General features: G+C 41.5%; 1 protein-coding gene across 1 annotated transcript in view; it reads right to left on the bottom strand.

Annotated features, from left to right (window-relative positions):
- Window positions 1-27,510, bottom strand: part of AGBL4 (AGBL carboxypeptidase 4) — a 1,824,141-nt gene that overhangs the window by 1,212,643 nt on the left and 583,988 nt on the right. The window contains exon 4 of the mRNA XM_040408812.1: window positions 9,244-9,338. Within this exon, the coding sequence (XP_040264746.1) occupies window positions 9,244-9,338 (95 nt within the window). The remainder of the gene's footprint in view (window positions 1-9,243; window positions 9,339-27,510) is intronic.

Below are 27,510 nucleotides of genomic sequence, written 5' to 3'. Positions count from 1 at the left end.
TGTTAGTACTTTGAAGTGAATTCGCTGGGCAATGGGGAGCCAGTGAAGGGTTTGGCAGAGGGGAGATGCGTAGGAGTAACAGGGGAGAGGTGGATTAGTCGGGCTGCAGAGTTGAGGATAGATTGGAGGGGCGCGAGAGTGCTAGATGGAAGGCCACAGAGGAGAATGTTGCAGTAGTCTAGGCGGGAGATGATGAGGGCATGTACAAGCATTTTCGCAGATTCAAAGTTAAGGAAAGTGCGGATGCGGGAGATGTTTTTGAGTTGGAGGTGGCAGATGGCGGAAAGGGCTTGGATGTGCGGTCGGAAGGAGAGGGCAGAATCCAAGGTCACTCCAAGGCAGCGGACTTGGTTGACCGGGGAGAGTGTGCAGCCATTGATCGTGATAGATAGGTATTTTGGTGGGGTGGAGCAAGATGGGGGAAAGATGATGAATTCTGTTTTATCCATGCATGCTTTTTACCATTTTTGGTGCCATAATGGCATCCGTGTAAGTATAAAGCTGTAGCCTGCTTTTATTGCATTCATTGGAAGCCGTCTGGCACCAGGAGAGGTATAGAGTGGGCTAAGCATGCATGTTGGTACCTGCATTCCCTGGATTTAATGGAGACCATAATGGCACCAAAAATGGTAAAAAGCAGAGTTGTCCCAGCATGCATGTGGAACCTGCACGCCCAGAATTTTATGGTGGCCGTTATGGCACATAACAGATAGGATTTAGTGTTAGGTTTCCGTCTTATAGAGATCACCTTGACGTTTGGCAGACAGGCCCAAATAATTTTGCACAAAATGTATTTGCCAAGAATCTCAAATTTACAAAATAAGCGTAGCATTAGCACCAGAATATTTTCATCCTCCACAGCATCCTGGTCACACTGCTGCCACAGTCTGCTCTTCCTAGGTTGAACCTCTGTTGGTGCCGTCCAGATTCAATGAGCAGGCTGTGGGCGTTCAGTCTGTAGCGGCTCAAGATCTGTCAATCTCTGGGGTTGGGGAGTTTCTCCAGATATGGAGCCAGTTTGTACTTACTTTGGTGGCTCTGGTAGATTATTAGCTTCTGTGTTGTTCTTATGTTCCAGATGCTGATATACTCCTCTCTGCTCTTGTGTATTGTCTTCTGGAAAATGTCAGAAAGTGACAGAAACACCACCGAAATGGATCGGGAACAGCATGGGGAGGATGTCTGGATGTATCTTGGACTCCCAGGTTGCTGCGGGAAACCATTTTGTCTGTGCTGTACCACACTTTTACAGACTGATCAAAATACGCACAAACCCCCCCCAAAAAATGTATTTTACAGTAAAAATTGTTAGGAAATATTCTTTCCTGTATATTAAATTGCATATAAAGTGCAAGTGCTGCAAAAAATTACAAGGAAGAGGCACTCCGAAACAGCCTGTATATCACATAAAGGAGGGCCTCATTCACATTGTGGTACAATTGTTCAGGTGGTGGGACTCCTACACTCAGGGCTGCAAAAAATACACCCTTTGCTACACATGTGTGCATGTAGCCTTACATTGTTTTTAGTGACTAGATGAAAACCATACATCATCTAGTACATGACAATATCTTTCTAACAAACCTAGAACCAGCCCTGTACCTCCCATTGGGCTAGAGATGTCCACATTCATTACTTCAATTGTTCTTCAGCCTGGGAGCTCAGGGGGCAAATCCTTTCTGCTGCAGCCTTCTCCCTATGACCGCCACAGCTTCTAAAAGAATATATGGCTGGTGGCAGTTGAAGATTTAAACTGAGCACGTTTGACCAGCTCAATGAGATGGACAAACAATAAAGAAAGGAACAAACAGCAGGTGGCGCCATCCAGATACATTTTATAGAATTTTTAATGACATGCCATTACAAAAGTATTCAGATCCAGGTGCTGGTTTGAAAAATGTAGAATATGTTTATTATGACACAACCCCTTTAAGACTGTTTAACAATGTACAGGACTTTCCTGAAAAAAGGACAACAAAAAAAGTTGGGTTTATGCAAATTTGGATGTAGGACGGGACAGGCAGAGTATACAGTCAGGTCCATAAATATTGGGACATCAACATAATTCAAAATTTTTGGGCTCTATACACCACCACAATGGATTTGGAATGAAACAAACAAGATGTGCTTTAACTGCAGACTGTCAGTTTTAATTTGTGGGTATTTACATCCAAATCAGGTGAACGGTGTAGGAATGACAACAGTTTGCATATGTGCCTCCCACTTGTTAAGGGACCAAAAGTAATGGGACAGAATAATAATCATAAATCAAACTTTCACTTTTTAATACTTGGTTGCAAATCCTTTGCAGTCAATTACAGCCTGAAGTCTGGAACGCATAGACATCACCAGACGCTGGGTTTCATCCCTGGTGTTGCTCTGCCAGGCCTCTACTAAAACTGTCTTCAGTTTCTGCTTGTTCTTGGGCATTTTCCCTTCAGTTTTGTCTTCAGCAAGTGAAATGCATGCTCAATCGGATTGAGGTCAGGTGATTGACTTGGCCATTGCATAACATTCCACTTCTTTCCCTTAAAAAAACTCTTTGGTTGCTTTTGCAGTATGCTTTGGGTCATGGTCCATCTGCACTGTGAAGCGCCGTCCAATGAGTTCTGAAGCATTTGGCTGAATATGAGTAGATAATATTACCTGAAACACTTCAGAATTCATCCTGCGGCTTTTGTCAGCAGTCACATCATCAATAAATACAAGAGAACCAGTTCCATTGATATCCATACATGCCCACGCCATGACACTACCACCACCATGCTTCACTGATGAGGTGGTATGCTTAGGATCATGAGCAGTTCCTTTCCTTCTCCATACTTTTCTCTTCCTATCACTCTGGTACAAGTTGATCTTGGTCTCATCTGTCCATAGGATGTTGTTCCAGAACTGTGAAGTTTTTTTTTAGATGTCGTTTGGCAAACACTAATCTAGCCTTCCTGTTTTTGAGGCTCACCAATGGTTTACATCTTGTGGTGAACCCTCTGTATTCACTCTGGTGAAGTCTTCTCTTGATTGTTGTCTTTGACACACATACACCTACCTCCTGGAGAGTGTTCTTGATCTGGCCAACTGTTGTGAAGGGTGTTTTCTTCACCAGGGAAAGAATTCTTCGGTCATCCACCACAGTTGTTTTCGTGGTCTTCCGGGTCTTTTGATGTTGCTGAGCTCACCAGTGCATTCCTTCTTTTTAAGAATGTTCCATGTTTTGGCCACGCCTAATGTTTTTGCTATCCCTCTGATGGGATTGTTTTGTTTTTTCAGCCTAATGATGGCTTTCTTCACTGATAGTGACAGCTCTTTGGATCTCATCTTGAGAGTTGACAGCAACAGATTCCAAATGCAAATAGCCCACTTGAAAAGGAACTCTGGACCTTTTATCTGCTTATTGTAATTGGGATAATGAGGGAATAACACACACCTGGCCATGGAACAGCTGAGAAGCCAATTGTCCCATTACTTTTGGTTCCTTAACAAGTGGGAGGAACATATGCAAACTGTTGTAATTCCTACACCGTTCACCTGATTTGGATGTAAATACCCTCAAATTAAAGCTGACAGTCTGCAGTTAAATCACATCTTGTTCGTTTCATTTCAAATCCATTGTGGTGGTGTATAGAGCCAAAAATGTTAGAATTGTGTTGATGTCCCAATATTTATGGACCTGACTGTATGCCCTGGGTGCTGAAGACACAAGAAGTTACTAGGAAGCAAACTAAATCTTCCCCCAAAGGTGAAGGAAACCAATCTACAAATCATTCTGGGATAGAGGGACTACAACTTTTAATGCAAAAGCTTTAAGTGTTTTAGTTGTCCATAAAAAATTCTGCATTTGCATGAGTTTTTTGATAGACCTGATACAGACAGAAAAAGCAAAGTTGAAAGAGCACGACGTGAAGGTGACATATTTCAATGGGATATGCATAAAGAGCTTTGAAGCCTTTTTACAAACTTATCCCAACCTACAAAAGAAAGGTCACTTGTTCTTGTTTAGAGGAGTCAAAGTGACAGAATAAATGCATAATCTTTACCGTGTGGAAAATACAATTGTTTCCGTTTAATTTATTGAAATTATGCACAAAGAACATGTGCCCCGTTTGTCAGTTTGCTCCTGGTTCCCGTCTTGTTAAGTCACTTTTCATATATCCTCCTGGTAACATGGACTGGGAAAACATCTTCATCTTCTGCATTGGAATACTAACAATTTCTCAGTAGCACTAGAGCCCTGGCCAATCCACAATACATTTGAACTCCCATACAATGAAGAGAAGAATCAGGTTAACAACGGCAAAGTTAAGAAAAGTTTATATATTTTTCTAGCCAACTCCATTTGATCTGTCTACAACTCAGACACCGCTGCATGCAGTGATAAGTGCAACGTCCCCCTTAGTTTGTACTCTCGCAGGCGACCTTTAGCGCCTGCTCCCGATATTCCTATCACAAATTATATTAAATTCTCCACTAGGAAACTGTATTTTTATGCTGTGCTCATTTTGTCGCGGAACATTATATCAGATCATTTCAAGCTCAGAGAAAATATTTGTTTTAGTTCCTCGCTCTGTTTCTAAGATAATGTCAAACAATGAATAATTGGTACTAAATTATAAATGGAATTTTAAATCCATCTAATTTTTTTTTCCCTTTTTACCAAACCAACAGCCTTCTGCTTCAATATTTGAACATTCCTAGTTCAGATGTCACAGATTTTCATAATTGTACCCTTTGGATCAGTGCACAGCGAGAGACGCCTTTTGAGATCTTTGAATAAAGCGGTTGTCAGAGTTCCGATCTGAACCCAGACATACCCATATTTTCACCCAGGCAGCCCCTCTAATGTTAGCATCGGAGCATGAGCATGCCAATGAGCTCTCTTGTCCTACACTGGATTGCGCAGGGCAAGGGCTCTTTTATTTACAATAATACACTGCTGGGTGGAAGCTTCCGTCCAGCAGTGTGTTAATTGAAGTCACTAGCTCTGATGGGCCGGCTTTAGCGCTGCCCTAGCCGTTTTACAGGCTAGGGTACTGCTAAAGCCTGCTCAGCAGTGCTGGTGACGTCACATGGCTCACTGCTGGGCGGATCTGTGACATCATCAGATCTCCTGAAAATGCCTTTGCCCTGCACAGGGGTAAATCTTCTGAGCTCTTACATCTTTGGACTTTGGCCGTATTAATATTTGGCTTTGATTTTATATGATTTTATATGATTCTATTTTGATTGTAACATGCAATTTTCTTTATGTGTAAGTATGGTCTCAATGATCCACCTCATAGCTTTTATCTGATTATCTCCTAGGGAATTTGGCGCCTCCTCTTTTGGTCTTTTTTAGCGTGTGTCAAGCACCACTATCCTCATTCTCTATCACCTACCCTGAGTTCTCTAAGGCTAGGTTGAGACCATTGGCAGCCTGCCCACCTATGTTTCACTAAGAAATATATTTGTATAATATAATTTTTTCTCATTTAATTCTTTATATATTGCTTATTTTTTTTTGCCTTCCCTTTGGCGCACTGCTAAGTTATTCCGGGACCCTCTACTTGAAGGTCAAGCGACTAACACTCTCTTTTTTTCCAGCCCCTCTCTTACATTATAAACATTATTTATAGCTCAGTTGTTATCTTACTGATAAGAATGTGGCTTATAACCTCTTAGTAGTTTAGAGATAAGGGTTATTAGATGACTGGCACAAAGTGAAAGTACCAGTCCCACAGTTAGAAAAACAGTTAGCTCTTTGTGACAGAATGGCTCAATATTTTTAATAAAGGCCAATTGAAAATATGATTTTTGGCCAAAAATGCAAAATGCAATCATAAACAAAAATTGCCTGCAAAGGTATACATAGCCTTTAACACTATTTTGCAGATGGGGCAGAAGAGGCAGAAGGCTTCTGCTCCAGCCCACTGTGTTACAACCAGACACAGGGCAGTGAGGAGGAGCAGGTGAGACATGGCTAATCTCCTGGGATACACAGAGAAGATTTCTTCATATATTTCATGTAATGTGAGACATTATTGTATCAAAGGAAAATAAAGTATTTAAGGACAAATTGCTGGGATTTGTGTGCATTTTTTGTTATTAATGTTCCTTTAAAATTAATCACTAGAGCAAACTATTTCAAATAAGGTACCCAGGCATATTGAACGGCTACACAAGGGCTCTTTTGTCAGCCTTTCGGCACATGACAGCGTTATAGCTATACAGGGAGTGCAGAATTATTAGGCAAGTTGTATTTTTGAGGATTAATTTTATTATTGAACAACAACCATGTTCTCAATGAACCCAAAAAACTCATTAATATCAAAGCTGAATATTTTTGGAAGTAGTTTTTAGTTTGTTTTTAGTTTTAGCTATTTTAGGGGGATATCTGTGTGTGCAGGTGACTATTACTGTGCATAATTATTAGGTAACTTAACAAAAAACAAATATATACCTATTTCAATTATTTATTTTTACCAGTGAAACCAATATAACATCTCAACATTCACAAATATACATTTCTGACATTCAAAAACAAAACAAAACAAATCAGTGACCAATATAGCCACCTTTCTTTGCAAGGACACTCAAAAGCCTGCCATCCATGGATTCTGTCAGTGTTTTGATTTGTTCACCATCAACATTGCGTGCAGCAGCAACCACAGCCTCCCAGACACTGTTCAGAGAGGTGTACTGTTTTCCCTCCTTGTAAATCTCACATTTGATGATGGACCACAGGTTCTCAATGGGGTTCAGATCAGGTGAACAAGGAGGCCATGTCATTAGATTTTCTTCTTTTATACCCTTTCTTGCCAGCCACGCTGTGGAGTACTTGGACGCGTGTGATGGAGCATTGTCCTGCATGAAAATCATGTTTTTATTGAAGGATGCAGACTTCTTCCTGTACCACTGCTTGAAGAAGGTGTCTTCCAGAAACTGGCAGTAGGACTGGGAGTTGAGCTTGACTCCATCCTCAACCTGAAAAGGCCCCACAAGCTCATCTTTGATGATACCAGCCCAAACCAGTACTACACCTCCACTTTGCTGGCGTCTGAGTCGGACTGGAGCTCTCTGCCCTTTACCAATCCAGCCACGGGCCCATCCATCTAGCCCATCAAGACTCACTCTCATTTCATCAGTCTATAAAACCTTAGAAAAATCAGTCTTGAGATATTTCTTGGCCCAGTCTTGACGTTTCAGCTTGTGTGTCTTGTTCAGTGGTGGTCGTCTTTCAGCCTTTCTTACCTTGGCCATGTCTCTGAGTATTGCACACCTTGTGCTTTTGGGCACTCCAGTGATGTTGCAGCTCTGAAATATGGCCAAACTGGTGGCAAGTGGCATCTTGGCAGCTGCACGCTTGACTTTTCTCAGTTCATGGGCAGTTATTTTGCGCCTTTGTTTTTCCACACGCTTCTTGCGACCCTGTTGACTATTTTGAATGAAACGCTTGATTGTTCGATGATCACGCTTCAGAAGCTTTGCAATTTTAAGAGTGCTGCATCCCTCTGCAAGATATCTCACTATTTTTGACTTTTCTGAGCCTGTCAAGTCCTTCTTTTGACCCATTTTGCCAAAGGAAAGGAAGTTGCCTAATAATTATGCACACCTAATATAGGGTGTTGATGTCATTAGACCACACCCCTTCTCATTACAGAGATGCACATCACCTAATATGCCTAATTGGTAGTAGGCTTTCGAGCCTATACAGCTTGGAGTAAGACAACATGCATAAAGAGGATGATGTGGTCAAAATACTCATTTGCCTAATAATTCTGCACGCAGTGTATATTAGTTTTGTATAATACAGTTATCCTATGAAGGTTTCCATACCTCCATGTGTCAATTTATGGAAATAAAATCATGCCATACCATCAGGTGATCTGTGGGTGGAAATTTTCTGATAGAAGTCAATGGGGAGTTAAAGGGGTTATCCAACACCTATAATGCCTCCCCAAATGCCCGGGCCCCTCACACAGATGGTACTTACCTCACTCCCCGGCACCCGCGTAGGTTCTGATGCCAGCACCGCCGCCGCTGCATCTCCCCGTTATACGGATGAAAACATCAGGCGAAAGAGGGAGGGGGCAGCCAATAGCAGGCCGCAACGGGAACAAGCCTCTCTAGCGTCACGTTTGACACTAGGGAGGCTCGTTCCTGTCATGTCCTGCTATTGGCTGCCCCCCATCACCCAATGTTTTTATCCGCGTGACAGGGAGATGCAGCAGCGGCCGTGTGGGAATCAATGCGGGTGCCGGGGAGAGAGGTAAGTGTGCAATTGTGTGAGGGGCCATGGGCATTTGGGGAGGCATTATAGGGGTTGGATAACCCCTTTAAATTTGCATCTGTTTAGAGATCCATGGAAAAACCTCAGTCAGTGTAACATTCACATTTTTCTTCCCTAAACTACCAGAAAGGAAAATTGGTTTTAACCAGTTAAAATATAAGACCAGGGTGCCTTATGGTACCCATTTTATAAAGTCATATGCCTAACACTAGACTGTCCTTTCTTAAAGAGGATCTGTCCAATCCCCTGATATGTCTGTTTTAGTAAAAGGGGGGCTTGTAATTCCAATTTGAGAGCATCTATGACGCTATGTTGTATGATTCCTCTATTATTCCTGCCAGATGTTTTGTATGAATTGTTAGCAGTCTACAATAAAGATGCAGCTGGGTGTTACCATGTAATAGGTCGGCTGCTTCTACAACAACCTGCTTTGTACTTGCGAAGAGTTTGCTAAAATTATCCTTATGCCTATCAAATTGTCTTGGTTTTCCAGATCTGATTACAAAAGAAATAGAGGATGGAATAACCCACCCAACCCCACTCAGTTTAATCAATCAAAATCTTTATTGCCAACCATGACAGTACAGCAAAATTGTGCTCATTCGGGTTTGCACGAGAAGGACAGGCTGTCAGTTTCCTGCAAGCCTAGGACTAAACTTTTCAATTTCTGCCTAATAACTATTCTTCTTTTTTGTAAAACATGTCTACAGCAAGCCAAAAGTGAGGAAATATTTAGAGTAGAACTCAAGTCTCATTTTTGATATTAATAATATCAACTTGCCCAAGACAGTTCGTTAGTGGAGGTGAAGAGCAGCAATCACCCTTACTGTATGAGGGCGAGCGAGTCAATTAAAGTGTTGTGGTTGGCAGTGCTGTCATGGGGAGTCAGGGTGACAACATTGCCTTGGCAATCTCAAGTTTGTTGGACGGTAGAAAACTGATCAGACAACCCTGCTTACAGACAATGAAAAATGTCTTACCACTTAGGACGACTCGTAGACTTCACAACTGGAGACATGCCATCTCTGTACAGGCTTTTTGTCTTGCTAAAGTTGACAATGTTGAAAATTACTCTCTGAAAGAAAATAAAAAAAAAGAACAAGCATAAATCTCTGTGAAACCCATATTAATGAAGGCTGTTCAAGGCATGGACTCCACTGAGTCATCATTTATGAAAAAATTCCAAGGGACTTATTCTACTATGACCATATTAAGTCTTCCATGCATTCAATTGTCTACCAGTGATGGATGGGAATTCAATTTTCCATGACCACCTTCATGGTCTCTTCCAATCATGTCTGAATGAAGGTGAGTTCCTTGATGCTAGGCCTCATAAAAATTGCTATGCTTTTTACCATTGATGAATCATGTAAATGTGCCCACCCCTACCTTTCTTGACTTTGATTAACCCATTAAAGGGGTTGTCCGAAGTTATGTTTATGGATGACCTATCCTCATGATAGGTCATCAATATCAGATCGGCGGGGGTCTGATACCCAGCTCTCCTGCCGATTAGCTGGTTGAAGAGAAGGCACGCTCTGTGCCAGCACTGCCTTCCCTTCATTGTTTACCTACTCGCCATCACAACAGCAGCAATGAGCAGGTGTAATTACAAGAAGCTGTCCCATTCATTTCAATAGGATGGCTCTCACCTATTCAAGTGTACAGGAATGCGCCATCCCTTAAAAGTGAATGGGACAGCTTCTTATAGTATCACCTTCTCACTGCTGCGGTTGTGCCATGAGCAGGTAAACAGTGAAGGGAAGACTGTGCTGGCACGGCGCGCACCTTCTCTTAAACCAGCTGATTGGCGGGGGTGCCAGGTGTCAGAACCCCACCGATCTAATATTGATGACCTATCCTGAGGATAGGTCATCAATAATAATAACTTGGATAATCCCTTTAATGAATGCCTATGCTTGTTTTTATGGCAGTTACTAGCAAGCTTTAAACCTGTACATATGTATTTTTATGTCGTGCAGGGGGTGGAGCTGTGTTGTCCAACTGTCTAATGACAACCGGATACCTGCTCTAACAGCCAGGATTGGAGAAGCCATTTAACCCCTTAAATGCCATGGTCAATAGTAACCGCGGCATCTAAGTGTTTTCAGAGGGAAAGGCTTCCTCTGTCAACCATAGGCTCCCTGCAAATGAATTCACAGTTGCCAATGCCTTTACCTGGCAGCCGAAGGTCTAATGATAGCGCCCAGGTATGCCTTCTGTGTATGCCTGTTAGGCCATGTCAGAAGCACGTCCCAATAAAATGCCTGTCAGTTTTCTACTGACAGCATGTCAAAAAACATTAATAAGTAGTATAAATAAAAATGTAAATTAAATTAAGTTTTATTTAAAAAAAAAATCCCCAAGTTAAAAAGTCCACCTTTTTTCCTTTTAAAGGCAAAAAAAAATAGAAAACAAATATCCATCCACAATTCCACATATTCTAAATAAATTTAAAATCAATGCCAGAATTTCAGTTTTTATTTAATTTGCCACAAAAAAAAAAAAAAAAGATCAAAATGTGCTATGTACCCCAGTATGGTAACAATGAAAACTGCAAGTCATCACGGAAAAATAAAGCCCAGCTCTGGCAAAAGAATGATAAAAAAAATTATGGGTCAGAACCTTTAAAGGTCTGCAATGCACTGGCCACTGGCTGGTCATCCCACCACACATATTTCGAGATATAATAAGGAAGGACAGGTTTTATTTGTGATTTGCTTCACTCCATCCAAGTCATAGGTGTGTTATCATACTTGACAAGTTTTTTTTTTTTTTTTGAGATTAATGTTCACAAATTGCAGTAACATAGAGCAGAGATCAAGGTAGAAGTCAGCGCTGTCAGCCGAACATTTGTTTTTGTGGTATTACTTTGTGTGAAAATTATAGATTATGTTACAGCAAAACAGTAAAATGAATATGCAGTCAGAACAAAAATAATACATAGTGTTCTGCAAAAGGTATAGCAAACATGGAAATCACAAAGGCGTACAACTATATTTTACAGTGGACTGGTATTACAGCACAAATGCTAACTATCATGAAAAAATGGTTTAAAAAAAAGATGTCTACAGAAAAACTGTTAAAAAGTAACAACCATTAGAAAAACTTTTGATGTGTCATAGCGACATATCAAAGATTTTGATTGGTGGGAACCCCATCAATAGCTAGAATGAGGAGTAAGAAGCACCCAGCTGAGTAATGAAAAAGTAATGAAGAAGTTGGCCTACAAAGCCTATGGGGAAGCTTTATCATCTCCCTTGCGTTTCGGATCGAATTCCACTTCGTGGGATTCAATTCGCTCAGCTCTAGTCATGAGGTAAGATCCTACTGACAAAATGTACCACAGTACAGAAAACCATACCCAAAATGCTTGTTTATCGAAGGATGTAAAATATAGCAAAATTATGGGATTCCAGCTTTCCGACAAGCAGCAAGCTCAAGAAACCGGTAAATATCTGCTCCGCTGCATCAGCATCATCGCTTTATTTCTTACAGAAGTTGTCATAAATAATCCAAAATATTCTGTGCGATCGGCTCTGATCATGCAGCGGTCATCATGGATTATTGAATAGCAGCCACTGAAAATATAGCGGTGTACACATAGTGCACTGTCTGACCAAGATAGCTCACGTTTACAGTGCCTTGATGTAGAGACAACTCAACGTTCAAGTTTTGAGATGAAAGAATTTATTTTAGAGACGGAAGAATGATTTATCCAGAATACAGATTACAGAAGCACAGTTTAGTAACAGTAAAAGAGACACCAAAATGGTAATTATATTTTTTAAAGGGCATTTATCAGTAGATTTGTACCTATGACACTGGCTGACCTGTTACATGTGCACTTGGCAGCTGAAGGTATCTGTGTTGGTCCCATGTTCATATGTGTCCGCATTGCTGAGAAAAATGATGTTTTCATATATGCAAATGAGCCTCTAGGAGCAACGGGGGCGTTACCTTTACACCGAAAAGGATCTGCTCTCTCTGCAACTGCTGCGCCCTCTGCACTTTGATTGACAGAGCCAGGCAGGGAAAACATGATCACAGCTGGTCCTGTCAATGAAAGTGGAGATGGCGCAACCATTGCAGAGAGAGCAGAGCCTCTAGGTGTAATGGCAACGCCCCCGTTGCTCCTAGAGGCTCATTTGCATATATGAAAACATCATTTTTTTCAGCAATGTGGACACATATGAACATGGGACCAACACGGATGCCTTCAGCAGCCAAATGCACATGTAACCGGTCAGCCAGTGTCATAGGTACAAAACTGCTGACAGATGCCCTTTAAACTTTTTTTTATAATTTCTATTTGTAGTATCTTACCAACTTTCAGCCTTGTTGTTTTATATATAGAGAGCTGAAACGTTGCCTGTATCTACACGTTGCCAGTTCTGTAAAGAGGAATGGTCAAGAATTACTCCTGACCGTTGTGCACGTCTGATCTGCAACTTCAGGAAACGTTTGGTTGAAGTTATTGCTGCCAAAGGAGGTTCAACCAGTTATTAAATCCAAGGGTTCACATACTTTTTACACCTGCACTGTGAATGTTTACATGGTGTGTTCAATAAAAACATGGTAACATTTAATTCTTTGTGTGTTATTAGTTTAAGCAGACTGTGATTGTCTATTGTTGTGACTTAGATGAAGATCAGATCACATTTTATGACCAATTTGTGCAGAAATCCATATAATTCCAAAGGGTTCACATACTTTTTCTTGCAACTGTATATATATATATATCTCCGTTATAGGCTAGGCTCACTCTTGCATACTAAATGTGAGACATCTAAGCCACTGAGACCGTCCGCTTATGGATGAGGTTTACACTAGTCCCACCCATTTTGGGCCCCAGACAGCCCAAATGTGATGGGACTGTCTCTGAAAATTAGGGACAGTCCTTGCAAATTTGGAACAGTTGACAATTATGACAATTATGCACTTGGAGGAAAATTTTGCACCACTTTTTACATTTTCTTTAGTACAGTATTTAATGTTTATTGTATTATTCTATTTTATATATTATATAATATACTGTATATATATATATATTTATTTTATTTTATTTTATTTTTTATTTTATTTTTTTACACACATAGAACCCCTCTCTCTGGTGATGGACAGTTTTAGGTGCAGGGCCATATCACAGTCCTGTAGAAGCTCTGAGTTGTACTGTATGGAGCCTGAATATGGCACCTATACACAACATCTATGGTGCCCTAACTTTATACAGTATGCTTTGAATTTTACATGGAGGCATAGGGACATACAAAGGTTTTTATACAGGAAAGGAAACATGTCGCGTTCCACTGGATGTCATATTAGGGAAAAAATTATCTTCTAAAATAATTGCTTCAGTAATGCGGAGCCCTTAGAGGCACTATATGGCGACACTTAGAGTGGTACAGAACCGTAGGAGTCCATTGTATGCATAAGGCCATAGTGACTTAGGAACAAAAGTTTGGAGGTTTTTTTCAACGTGAAAATGCATTTCTCTTCAGAGTCAGAAGGGAAGCACCTTTAAATGGACTTTGCTTTAATAGGGGAACATCTGCAGAGCAGGTGTTCAGCATGCTGTGAAAAAGCATTAAGACTGTATGCATCATCAGATTTGCTCACAACTGACTTTCTCTGCTGTGTTTTCACATCAGGCTAAATTTAGTCCGGTAATTGCTTTTTGGATCAGCCATAAAATGTTCATGGAAGAAACAAGAATTTTGCACATTCTTTTTTAATTTTTTTTACTGCGGAGTCCAAAAGTCAGGACAGGACATTCAAACTTCTCTGCCCTTTCCTTTAAGTGCATGTGGGAGGCTGGGGAAAGTTAATTACATTACAAACTCTAGCAGTTTGCAACGCGTGCTTTGCATCTTTTAAAGTAGACGTTGAGAATGTGAGAGCTCCATTTCTGGAAGATTATTACATTGCCACAGATTTATCATGGCAGCCATTCAATAGCTGCCATGTGTAGAAGCAGTTTTTTTTTTTATCAGGCTTAGAATATCAGCTAGCTCTGACACCCCCCACTTACCGTGAGCCATATTCTCTAGGCACAGATCTTGCCCAACAACAGGCAGTGAAATACAAATTAGGTGGAAGTGAGATCCCTAGTGGCCATGACTTTTCAGCTTTTTTTCAGGTGGATGCAGTCATATTTTTAAAATAAAGTTATTTAGAAATTTGCCAGTTACACCAATTTCTCTTTTAATTGAAATGAAATTGTGTGAAACTTTACTTTGACGCTTTAATTTATAGCAAGTTCAAAATTATTCGTTTAGAAGTGATCAAATCAGGGACAGTTCATCTCATCTGCATTTTGTCAATGGGTGAACCTCCTATTATGGGGTGTTTGCCACAAATAAATGTGGACATAGGCATTCTGCCTTTATTTTCTTATCAGCTCCGATTATAACGTAATCATTTATGTCAGTTCTCACACCTTCAATAGCTAGCAGACAAATGCTTGTTCAGCTACTTCTCCTGACCCCTGATTCCCGAGCATCCTTGGTTCAGCAGAGTCATGTATGTGTTGCCATTGGCAAGAGAACAAAGGATTGGGCAAGTTAAAAAGTCACACCACGTTTGCATTCGGTTCAAATCAAAGTTTTTTTCGTAATTTTTCAAAAATGTAAACTTAAAGGCTATGGACCATAAACAGAGAAAATATTTTTACATATGTCAATTGTTACCTTGAGTGAAAAAAGTTGCACTTGGTTTCAGTCTGCAGTCTTCATGCCCGTCCTGTCATTCATTTTGAGACCCCCTAATACTCAATTTACAACCTCCCTCTAGTATCAAATTTTTTCCCAATGGACGCGTCCCTCCCAGTAATACATGCTGGATCTGTGTGCCTAGGATACTGATGCCTTCCCCCTGCAAATAGCTGTATATGTGATTTCTTCCCTACAGCCCGCATGAGCTGCCCTCCTTGGGTTTTGTCACCACTTCTCAACATATTTGCTGTCAACAACCTTCATCAGTCTACAATCTCTAGCACTAAATGAAGGGAGGAAAAGAGCAGAAACCTGTCAGAAAAAGGAGCAGAGCACTTAGAGCCTGCATAATTTTTGCTTTAACCCTAAGCACTAAATTTTACCACAATGTGATATAAAAATGTGGAGGTGATCAACTTGCATGATAACAGGCCGAACTGGATGGACAAATGTCTTTTTTCGGCCTTATATACTATGTTACTATGTTAGGCTTTGCGGACAAGAATAGGCGGTTATATTAAAGGCTGTCCGTGCCGTTCTGCAAATTGCAGAACGCACACGGACGCCATCCGTGTTTTGCGGATCCGCAGTTTGCGGACCGAAAAAAAAAACCACACAACAATCGTGTGCATGAGGCCTTAACCTAATTTTCTCTGTCTTAGAGTGCCAGTACATGGTGCAACCTGTTTGCAATACCCACGTGTGGATTACTTCTAATTGTCTGGCTTCCCCTGTACAACTGTTGCAACTTAGGGAGTCTGTTAGCAGTTTTGACCATACTAAACTACTGACAGCACTAGGTAAGTGCTGGCGAGAGTAGTATAAACATACCATTTGTGGAAAGTTTTTTTTATCAGGAGTAGTGAGAATATGAACTTTTATTCTGCTTGATTCTGCTCCTACATGTGCATTGGAGGCAGAGCTTCATTGTAAAGTGCTCTCTGCTTCGAGCTGCTTCACACCACCACCCTGCTCTGAGTGAAAGCTGTTGTGATCTCTTGGTTGGATGCTACAGCTGTAACTCAGGATAGAGGGGAGGGGCTCTGTGCTCAGCTCAGTGCAGAGAGCACTTTACAGTGCACTTGCAGGAGCAAGATCTGGCAGAATAAAACTTCATATTCACACTACTCCTGATGAGAAAAGCTCACAAAAGACATATTTTTATGCTCTAAACAGTTTAGCATTTAAAAAAATGCTGACAGACTCCCTTTAAAACTTAGTAAGTAAAGGTGTAGCCCAGTAATTAGCGGTAATCAGTACTCCGTTACCATGCCAGGCAGCATTGTGTATACTCGTAAACTGGCAGGATAACCCATTTGAAAAGAGGAAATAAACTTGTGCAACTCAGGGCCCAATGCAGTGGCATATGCAACAATGCTAACCCCTGAGCCCAAATTCTGCCCATATACACACTCAATATAGCATGCATTTACATTGCACTGTGCAAAATGATAGACATTGCTTCCTCTTCCTGCATAATTAACCATCAAGCTGACCTGTGGGGTCCTAAACTAATACTGTTATCCAAAAATAACACTGGAAGTAATGGTTAACACTTGCACTGATTAGACTGCCAATCACTACACAGGTACATTAGTACACTGCATCTTAATATGTGTACAAATATGAACATCCCCTGCTGCTTCAAGGTCTTGGTCAAGCCTACACGCGGTTGCCTATTCCTGTAGAATAAGGGATGTTACCTGCAGGACAAGCGGTGGCCCGCTGATCAGTAAATCGGCAGCACCTGTGTCTTGTTAACTGCACAGCGGCGATTTCTTCTGTTTTTATGAGAAGGTTTACAGTAATGAAAGAAATATAAAATGTTCTGTAATATTGATCCTGCTCATTAAACAGCAGGAAACATAGGCAGGAGCTGGCTACGGCGAACGCTTATCATGAGTTCAAGTCAATGAGGGAGCCATACACACATCTTCTGACTGTTTCTACCGTAGCATAATGTGGCTGAAGGCATAGTTAGCAAAAACATTGTTTTTGGTTTAGTAAGAAATATGGTGAAATTGCATATATCTCATTCAATATCACTACCCCAATCATTCTTGCTCTAGAGGTGAGCCCAACGTCTAGTGGACTTCCTGCAGACTCATCATATGTTCAAAATTGAAATTCAAGTGAACAGCGCTTTGTTGCTTTTCACCGTAATTGGGTTACATAGTGCTACTGCTTGGCTCCCTGCTACCCAGTTTATTTTTTGTTTCACTGTGTCCTGCATTTTTGGCTTAAAAGAGGAGCTGTCGCCTCTCCTGATGTATCTGTATTAGTAAATAATATCAATGTTATTAATATTATCTCTGCTAGAAGTTTATGAATAAATCGCCACCTGGGTGTTTTCAGTTGGGTCTGTGTCCCTGCACAGTTTACCCCTATCCAATCCATGCTACCAGTGGTAGATCTTGCTGACACACACCCCCAACTGGTAACACCCAGTTGGTAATTCATTCATAAACTTCTAGTTGGAATTATAGAGGGTGTAAGGACTGTAGGTAGGGATAGACGAGGACAGTGAGTCCCTGGACTAAAACTCAGCCAGCTTTCCCTACCTACTTGCAGTGTACGATAAGCCCTAAAGGCAGAACCGCAACTGGACGACAGTCCCTACACTTGTATAGGTGCAGGAGAAATAAGACACACAACACGGACAACACAAAAGCAGAGTAGTAAAATATAGGTCAGAACCAGATAGGCTACACAGTACTAAAACGTATGACAGAGAGTTGTCAGAAAACAAGCCGGCATCAGGAATACTGGGAATAAATAGCAGTACAGGAACTATGAACAAGGGAACCAGCTAGAGCCAACAAAACTATCACTGGCAAGGGTGTATGGCCAGGAAGAGCACCAAGTCCCTGGATCAGAACCTGATAGGTCCATTAACTCGGCGCTCCATTAGTCAGAAACACTAGTGCACAGTAATAGAGCAGCTGAGCAATCAGCCCACTGCTAATCTCCCCCAGCACTTGCCCGCTGCAGGGAGAAACAAAGCATTGCATCCTGTTACTAAGGATGCGGTCGCGTCACCAGGGGGCATGGCTCAGCAGCGTGTCTCTCCCAGCGTGGCCACGCTGAGGCTGAGGATCACACCACTGGAGCCCGGACAGGTACATTTATTAGGCTCCATTCACATGTCCGGAAAATGGGTCCGCATCCTTTCCGCAATTTTGCGGAATGGGTGCGGACCCATTCATTCTCTATGGGGACGGAATGGATGCGGACAGCACACAGTGTGCTGTCTGCAGCCGCAATTGCGGAGCGGGGCCCCGATTTTGGGTCCGCAGCTCCGCAAAAAGAGAGAGCATGTCCTATTCTTGTCCGCAGCTTGCAACACACCACGGACGTGTGAATGTAGCCTTACAGAGGGACAATACAACATGGAAGCATAGGGAAAGAAGCTCTAGAAATGTTATTGCACGGGGAATGCAAGTAGTTACTAAATCGGACATTTCAAGAGAGGGAACAGCAACTCTTTGTAGCACCTAAGTTTGTACCAATTGCGAATATACATGATACTTAGATGATGCTCTTCAGGGGTCAACTTCAGGCCTTTCCTGACCCCTTTTTGGTCTTCTGGATGATTCCTTGGATCCAGCTTGAATCTTTCCTAGTGGCAGCCAATGAGCCATTATAATTTGGTCCTAAGTTTATGATTAGAAGATTAAAAGTAAAATGCACAAGTTTGCTGAACTTTTTTAGCTTTTTTGCTCATATAGGCAAAAAGTTTAGAAATAGGCTGTAGCGGAATTCTGTGCAAAGCACTGGAAGGAGGTAACATTATTTGGGAAGTCAATGAAGTGAGAAAATGGATTGAACTGTAGAAAGTGAGCGATTATGGTAGAATATGGAAAAACACTTTACTGCAGAACACACTAAATCAAAACCCAGCTTAATTATTCCTCCTCTAAAAGTATCGCAATTAAATTTACTCATTAAAACTGGATGTTGCCTTTTTTTTCTAGAAAACTCATAAAAAATAATAAGTTATTGAGAGTTTCAACATGACTGATTACAAAAGGAGAAAAATGGGGATTGTGGAATAATTATGGAATCTTTGTGTTCAGAAAGTTGCCTTATACTGAGAAAAGATAGAAAGAAATACATCACAGATAAAATCAATAGGCACTAGTGTAAAAAAAAAAGTGACACCCCCCCATTTTCCCTATTATTTTAATGTGCTGAGCAAATCGAAGTCCTCGTGCTTTGTGGTAACAAATCGATTTTCCCTGAATGGCGGTAATAAAATATGCTTACCTCACCCGCACGAAATCCCGTGCATGGTGAGGTATGACCACTAGAGATGAGCGAATCGAATCCCACGAAATGGAATTCGATCCGAATTTCAGGATAAATTAGATTCGCCTTGAAGCCGAATTTCCTCATGCTTTGTGTTAGCGACTCAATTTAACCTGAAATAGCGTAAAAAAAAACAAATAAATTCATACTTACCTCATCCATTTGCTCGCGACGGGCCCCCAGCCGCCATCTTGATTGAAGATCTCGGCCGAAATCCTGTGCGTGGTGACGTATGACGTAATCTTGCATCAAGAGAGATTTCGCTCCAGATCTTCAAGCAAGATGGTGGCCGCCAACCCGTCATGAGAAAATGGAGGTGGTAAGTTTGATTTAATGTTTTTTATGTTAATTTTACAATGTTTTTACACTCAGATGCTGCCATCATGCATGAACGTGGCATCTGAGGGATACAATGATGAGGGGCGGCGCTATCACAGCTCTCCGCACCCGCTACTTACAAAAAAATGCGCTTTGTGCTGAAGTAATTAGTCACAAAGCAAATTTTTTTTTTTTCATTTGGCGAATCAGTTGAATCGAATTTTCCAATACTTCGCTCATCTCTAATCATTACCTCTGCTCCCCTAAAAAAAAAAACATATTTTCAAAATAACCATAGGTTCATAGCCTAAATGCCAGCTATTGACCCAAATAAAACCTCATATCTGAATGTGGGGCACTCTGGTAAATATGCAGGGCATTTTGGCTTATATTACAGTAATTGGATTTAATAATAGCATACATTGATCTCAGTAATGCTTATATAGCCCCCGCATATATCAGTATGCTCACGTCAAACACTCATAGGCAATGCAGAACGCAAAGCACAAAGAAATGTAATTTAAACAAATTATGATAAAAAGGTCACCCTTGGCCTCCTCTTATCATACTTCTATGCTGAAAAAAGTGGAACAGGTGGTTCATAAATATAATTCTCATTCTGAACATCATATTTCTCAAAGTACTGTATCACTGTATTTACACCACAGGTATAGCATATATACTGTACATTGCTAAATTTGTCCATACAGAACTAAGTCACTGCTTCCCTTCGGATAATGTATCACAAAACTGGCTGCCTGCAGCCACCACTAGGGGGAGCTCAATGCATTAAAATATATACAGTTAACATTGATTGCAATGGAAGATGTAATAATCTCTTTGCACTGAGCTTCCCTAATGGCAGAGTTTTTATGTTGGAAAAAGAAGGAGTCCCGTAGAAGCCATGTGGTCTGCCTGCATTGAAGGTATGCGACTTACCAGTATTGAAATAACTCCCTTACACTAATTCCCCCCTCGGCTTATGCATACCACAAAATATGGCAAAAAAAAACCAATGTTCCACTGCTGAGATCCCCACTGATTATGAGGACTCAGGTCCTGTGCCCCTTGTTTCAAAGCATCAGCAATCAGGCATATGCAATGCCACTGCATTTCAACTCTTTGGAACTGCTGGAGATAGCTAAGTGCTGGACTCTGCTACCTTGGAAGACCTATAGACTGTGAAGGGAGCGGCATTGCACATGATCGACCACCTCATTCAAAGAGAAGAGAATGGGATCCCTGTTCAAGCGATTGGTGGTGGTCCCAGTTCAGACAGTTATCACTAGAGATGAGTGAATACATTCTAAAATTCAGAGATTCTGCCCTAAATTCTTGATAAGTTCTAATGCTACCAAACTTATATATTTTAGATGATTCGATTTGAGATTCCAGCCAGGCAATCAGAGCACCTTCGATTTGGGTTGAATTTATTCAGACCCAAATTGGATTTTAAGACATTCACGTCCCCTTTAACTCCCTCTTAAGGTGTTGGAAAATTCATCTTTTAAACCAGTTGACCCCTTTCAGGTCTACTAATTTTGGATTCTGTCTAAAAGCCCATAGTTTATTATTTCTTCATTACTTGTAAATTTTTTACAAGAAGAGAAAATTTCCTAAAGTTTGTTTAGGTTCAATTCGTCCAAATCGAACAAAATTTATATTTTTTCCGGTATGAATCAATTGTACCTGAATCAAAAGTATTTTAAATCAATCTGTCATCTCCATTGTCCAAAGTTTTCCTGGAGAAATTATGATTCTGAATAATGCAAATTTTAAAAAAAAATTGGGGATGAATTTTAAATGATTCGCTCTTCTCTATCTTACACTTTTTGATTTCTTAGTTTCTGTTGTACCTTTCTGTTGATGAGCCAAGACCCGAGACAGGTCCCCATGAGAGCTTTCTCGGTGTTCCCATATTTACTGCCCGAAGTCAAGCTAGCCAAACACTTCTGCAGATTAATATCCGTCGCTGTGATCAAGGCGCTCGCTTCAACTCATACAACATCCCTGATCAAGCCACCTATTTGAAGTACACGACGTTCCCTACATTTTAATCACAATGGTTTTGCTCTTTGATGTTGGGCCCGGGTCTTGTGTGATCCATTAGTTTTGATTCATACCGAGAGCCTGCTGTTCTCTGCTCCTGTAATATTACTTGCTGACCTAAAGGGAGAGGACTTTGCTGAGTAAAATGAATTTGGCAAAGACTAAGCATTCATTAATAAGGCATGGGTCAACTAAATAAACATTTATGATCTAATAAAAACAACATGATTGGTAACTTGCAATTGATGAGGGTAGTAGAGAATCTATAGACATGATTGAATGTATTGAATTTATAAATATGATTAAATGTAGGCAAATAAATGTATGATCAACTCATCAGTCATCATGAGTATACAGAGATGTATCTAATATAAGTATATTCTAAATAAATGGTGGAATAATCTAGTTAAGAAAAATAAAAAATCATGAGAGGACACAGATGACAGTGACAGTGGATAATCCTTTAAGGCACTCAGAACAAACTCTATAGACAATGATCAGCAAATAAAGAAGTGCCTAGACATGCGCAGAGGAGATTGATAACTTAGAGTGAAGAAGAACCTAAGTCCTATGACATGCGCAGTGAATGCTAACAAAGCGATTTCTGACGAAGTCCATAATCATGCGCAGGACCCCGTGGTAGGAGGGAGGTTGAGTGCAAGGTAGTACGTCAGCTAGAAGGAGGAGAGAGAAGGACTATCCTCAAAAGCTGACATAATAACACAGAGGCCAGCGATATTCTAGCTGCGTGAGTGACACCAGTATCAGAGGGTTTAAGAGGCCATTCCCACCCCTTTCAAACATACTCTGTCCAAATCCCCTGGGGACGCCAGATCAGCTGGTGAATCATGTTGGTGGGCAGCTTTTGAGGGTTTTTTTAAACAGCAGGTGCACATAGATATAAGAATCTAGCAAAAATATAAAATAGCGCAGCGATAGAAGATGAGTGAGCCCAAAATAGGGCGACAAAACTGCTCACTATATCCCTCAGCTAGTTAAATTACACTGTGACGCAAACAGTGTTAGAAATAGATACAGAAACAAAGTAACTATGTGACACAGCTGATATTTTTAAACAATTGTATTCAGTCAGGAGATATTTATAACATGGATTCAATAGATGTTACATTTTAACAAGTAAATAGTAGCACATGGAACAAAAAGGCATTATTGGTCTTATGGACCATTTAGAAATAATTGAAGTTGTGAGGTGCCTTAACATGTGCTAAGGGTCAACATTTGTTGAGAAGTGTCAACTGACTCGCTTTACTGTAAGGAGGAAAATGAAAAGGAACATTTATCAGTTATATGCATGGAAGGGGATAACAAGCAAAGTAATGATGTATCATAACTGTCACAGGAAGCTGCTCCCTTCATCCCACTAAAATATCAAAAATCTGAATCGGGCTTACAATCTAATTTCCCTATGATGCAAATACTAGAGTTTCACACACTCCCTTGCAACTTGGAAGACAAATCAGAACTCCCCAGATTTCTTTCCATTTTTTTTTTTAAATGGAAAATATTTTCGTAAAATATTTATTTAAAAAACTCAAGCCTTGAATACACTTTATTCGACTTCTATGTAATAATAAGCAGATAAGGTGCTTTAGGTGCTCATTGTAAACACTATGGGGGGGGGGGGGGTCATTTACTATCAGATATACGCCAGTTATCTGGCGTATATATCTGTCGCTGATTGCGGTGCAAAGGTTATTTGCACCGCAATCTGCGACTTTTCTCAGCTCACACCAGGTCTAAAAATGGTGGCATGGGCTGGTTGGTATGCCCCTTTTATTTATAGGGATGATGGAACCCGAACTGCAAAGTTAGGGTTAGTACTGAACTTTGCGAATTCGGGTACCCGAACCCGGACTTTATCACTGAAGTCTAGATTCGGGCGGAATGCCTTTAAGAGGCCTTTCCTTTTTGCATTCTGTCATAATAGAAGTCTATGGGCAGCATAACAGATTTGTTATTCTGCCCATAGACTTCTATTATGACGTAATGCAAAATGGAATGCATCTAAAGGTGTCCCTTTTGCATTCCGTCTTACGTATTATGTTATTTTCCGATATAACCATATTATAACAGAAAATAATAAAGTGAATTTCGGGTCCCAATCGACTTCAATGGGGTTCGGGTCCCAAACTTTGACCTGAAGTTCGGCCGAACCCAAACGTCCAGGGTTTCGCTCATCCCTACTCATTAATCATTATCTACGCCTGTTTTGAGCATAGAAAATGTTCTAAATTGGGCGTAGGAAGCTGGCGTAGATTTAGACTGGAGGTGGATACACTGAAGTTATGTACAGTTGTGGCCAAAAGTTTTGAGAATTACATAAATATTGGAAATTGGAAAAGTTGCTGCTTAAGTTTTTATAATAGCAATTTGCATATACTCCAGAATGTTATGAAGAGTGATCAGATGAATTGCATAGTCCTTCTTTGCCATGAAAATTAACTTAATCCCAAATAAACCTTTCCACTGCATTTCATTGCTGTCATTAAACGACCTGCTGAGATCATTTCAGTAATCGTCTTGTTAACTCAGGTAAGAATGTTGACGAGCACAAGGCTGGAGATCATTATGTCAGGCTGATTGGGTTAAAATGGCAGACTTGACATGTTAAAAGGAGGGTGATGCTTGAAATCATTGTTCTTCCATTGTTAACCATGGTGACCTGCAAAGAAACGCGTGCAGCCATCATTGCGTTGCATAAAAATGGCTTCACAGGCAAGGATATTGTGGCTACTAAGATTGCACTTCAATCAACAATTTATAGGATCATCAAGAACTTCAAGGAAAGAGGTTCAATTCTTGTTAAGAAGGCTTCAGGGCGTCCAAGAAAGTCCAGCAAGCGCCAAGATCATCTCCTAAAGAGGATTCAGCTGTGGGATCGGAGTGCCACCAGTGCAGAGCTTGCTCAGGAATGGCAGCAGGCAGGTGTGAGCGCATCTGCACGCACAGTGAGGCGAAGACTTTTGGAAGATGGCCTGGTGTCAAGAAGGCCAGCAAAGAAGCCACTTCTCTCCAAAAAAACATCAGGGACAGATTGATCTTCTGCAGAAAGTATGGTGAATGGACTGCTGAGGACTGGGGCAAAGTCATATTCTCTGATAAAGCCTCTTTCCGATTGTTTGGGGCATCTGAAAAAAGGCTTGTCCGGAGAAGAAAAGGTGAGCACTACCATCAGTCCTGTGTCATGCCAACAGTAAAGCATCCTGAGACCATTCATGTGTGGGGTTGCTTCTCATCCAAGGGAGTGGGCTCACTCACAATTTTGCCCAAAAACACAGCCATGAATAAAGAATGGTACCAAAACTTCTTCCAACAATCCAACAACAGTTTGGTGAAGAACAATGCATTTTACAGCACGATGGAGCACCATCGACAAAAGTGATAACTAAGTGGCTCGGGGACCAAAACGTTGACATTTTGGGTCCATGGCCTGGAAACTCCCCAGATCTTAATCCCATTGAGAACTTGTGGTCAATCCTCAAGAGGCAGGTGGACAAACAAAAACCCACTAATTCTGACAAACTCCAAGAAGTGATTATGAAAGAATGGGTTGCTATCAGTCAGGAATTGGCCCAGAAGTTGATTGAGAGCATGCCCAGTTGAATTGCAGAGGTCCTGAAAAAGAAGGGCCAACACTGCAAATACTGACTCTTTGCATAAATGTCATGTAATTGTCGATAAAAGCCTTTGAAACGTATGAAGTGCGTGTAATTATATTTCACTACATCACAGAAACAACTGAAACAAAGATCTAAAAGCAGTTTAGCAGCAAACTTATATAAAAACTAATATTTGTGTCATTCTCAAAACTTTTGGCCACGACTGTAGAGGCCGGCGCCTCTACATTACTTCAGTGGATCCACTGCCAGCACAAGAGTTATTAAGCTCTTACTTTACCCCCATTAAAAGGGGTTATCCCATGACTAATGTAAAAAATATTTATTAGATGTAGTCATATAGTCATCTAGTGCGTAACAATCTATTTATTACAAAGCTAGAACCAGCTCTGCACCGCACATGGATCCAGAGATTTCCCCATTCATTAGGGAGTGTCCATTCTGCTGTAGCTTTCAGGAGGCGCTATACAGATATATTTTATTGAATGACTCAGTGGCTAAGATAAATTTTTAATTACATGCAGTTACAAAAGTATTCACACCCAGGTGCTGGTTTAAAAACTGTAGAATATCTTTTGTGGGACAACCTCTTTAAGTTCATATAAAATTCAGTATTAATATTACATTTGCCTGCTGTAACGGGGTGCCGAAGGCACACTCGGTCTCCCATTAGCCGCAGACCTGTAAGGAACTGTGTTTGACCTCGTTCCCAGTGCGGCTTTGCTAGCTGGGAGGCTCCCTGCTCCTAGGTCTGCCTTGAGCGCCGAGCTGATCACTCGGTGCTCGACTGGTCGGTCTGTCGGTCATGTGACGCTGGCCATGTCACATGACCCTCACTCCCCACTATAAATACAGGCAGCCTGCTGGCCACAGGTTGCCTGTTAATTTAGGTTCCTGGCATTTGTTGGATACCTGTATACTTACCTGATCCTGTTCCCTGACGATCCTTTGCCTGCTCCTCCTGTACTGCGCATCCCTCCTGGTATTTTGACCTCGGCTTCCACCTGACTATTCTTTTCAGACTCCTTTGGTACTTCTCGACTCTCCTGGTATTTATGACCCCGGCTTCTCCTGACCATTCTTTGCTTATCCCTCTGTACTGCGTTGTCCTCTTGGTTTTGACCCGGTCCGTTCACTATCCGTTATTTGTCTTATCTGTTCTTCCCGCACGTATCCTAAGTTAGGGACTGCCGTCCAGTTGTCCCCTGTCATCAGGACTCGTGAGGCAAGTAGGCAGGGCCAGGGGTGAGGGTGGAGCGCAGTGGTTACTATCCTCCCCGCTGTGTGTGTGTGTACGTGACCATTACAGATTAACAGGCCCAATAACCACTGTATAATGACTCCTCTGGTGACCCTGACTGACCATGTCTCTAATCTGACGCAGATGGTGCAGGAGCTAGGGGAAAAACTCCGTTCTTTTGAGTTAGGGCAAGGTTCTTCCACTCCTCAGGCCTCCAGTCCGCATTTTGAGCCCCAGATTAAGCTCCCAGAACCCTTTTCTGGAGACCGGAAGAAGTTTCTCTCTTTTAAGGAGAGTTGCAGACTTTACTTCCGTTTGCGCCCCGTGTCCTCTGGCCCCGAGAGTCAAGGCGTGGGCATTATCATTTCCCAACTACAGGGTGATCCCCAGGACTGGGCGTTCTCTTTACCTGCTGGCGCCAGTTGTTTACCTTCTGTGGAGGGGTTCTTTCAGGCCCTGGGTACCCTCTATGATGAACCAGACAGGGCTCTGGTAGCCAAGACGGCTCTAAAGGCACTGGTTCAGGGCAATCTACCTGCAGGGGATTATTGCACCCAATTCAGAAGGTGGTGTGTCCCCTAAGGATGGAACGAACCAGCCCTGAAGAGTCAGTTCAGGTCAGGTCTGTCTGATAATTTAAAGGATCTTCTGGTCAGTTATCAACTTCCAGAGACCTTAGAGGAGATGATGACCCTTGTTGTCCGACTTGACCTACCGACGGGTTAGAGAGAGACGACAGGAACGACAGTTCTCTTCCCAGATGGTGGTCCAGCCAGAGGCCTATACCAGAGACAATGCTGAGGTCTCCACCGAGGAACCCATGCAGGTTGGCATGATCCGAGGGAATCTTCGCCGCAGACGTGGAGAATGCTTTTACTGTGGAGATCCTGACCATTGGATCAACCAGTGTCCTAAGAAGGTCCTCTCTGTCAAGTCTCCTAAGGCAAGGCAACCTAAAGACCAGGTACACGCTGATTTTTC

The sequence above is a fragment of the Bufo bufo genome, chromosome 9, assembly GCF_905171765.1.
Source record: "Bufo bufo chromosome 9, aBufBuf1.1, whole genome shotgun sequence".
Classification (NCBI taxonomy): Eukaryota; Metazoa; Chordata; class Amphibia; order Anura; family Bufonidae; genus Bufo; species Bufo bufo.
This window is presented reverse-complemented; position numbering and strand designations above follow the sequence as displayed.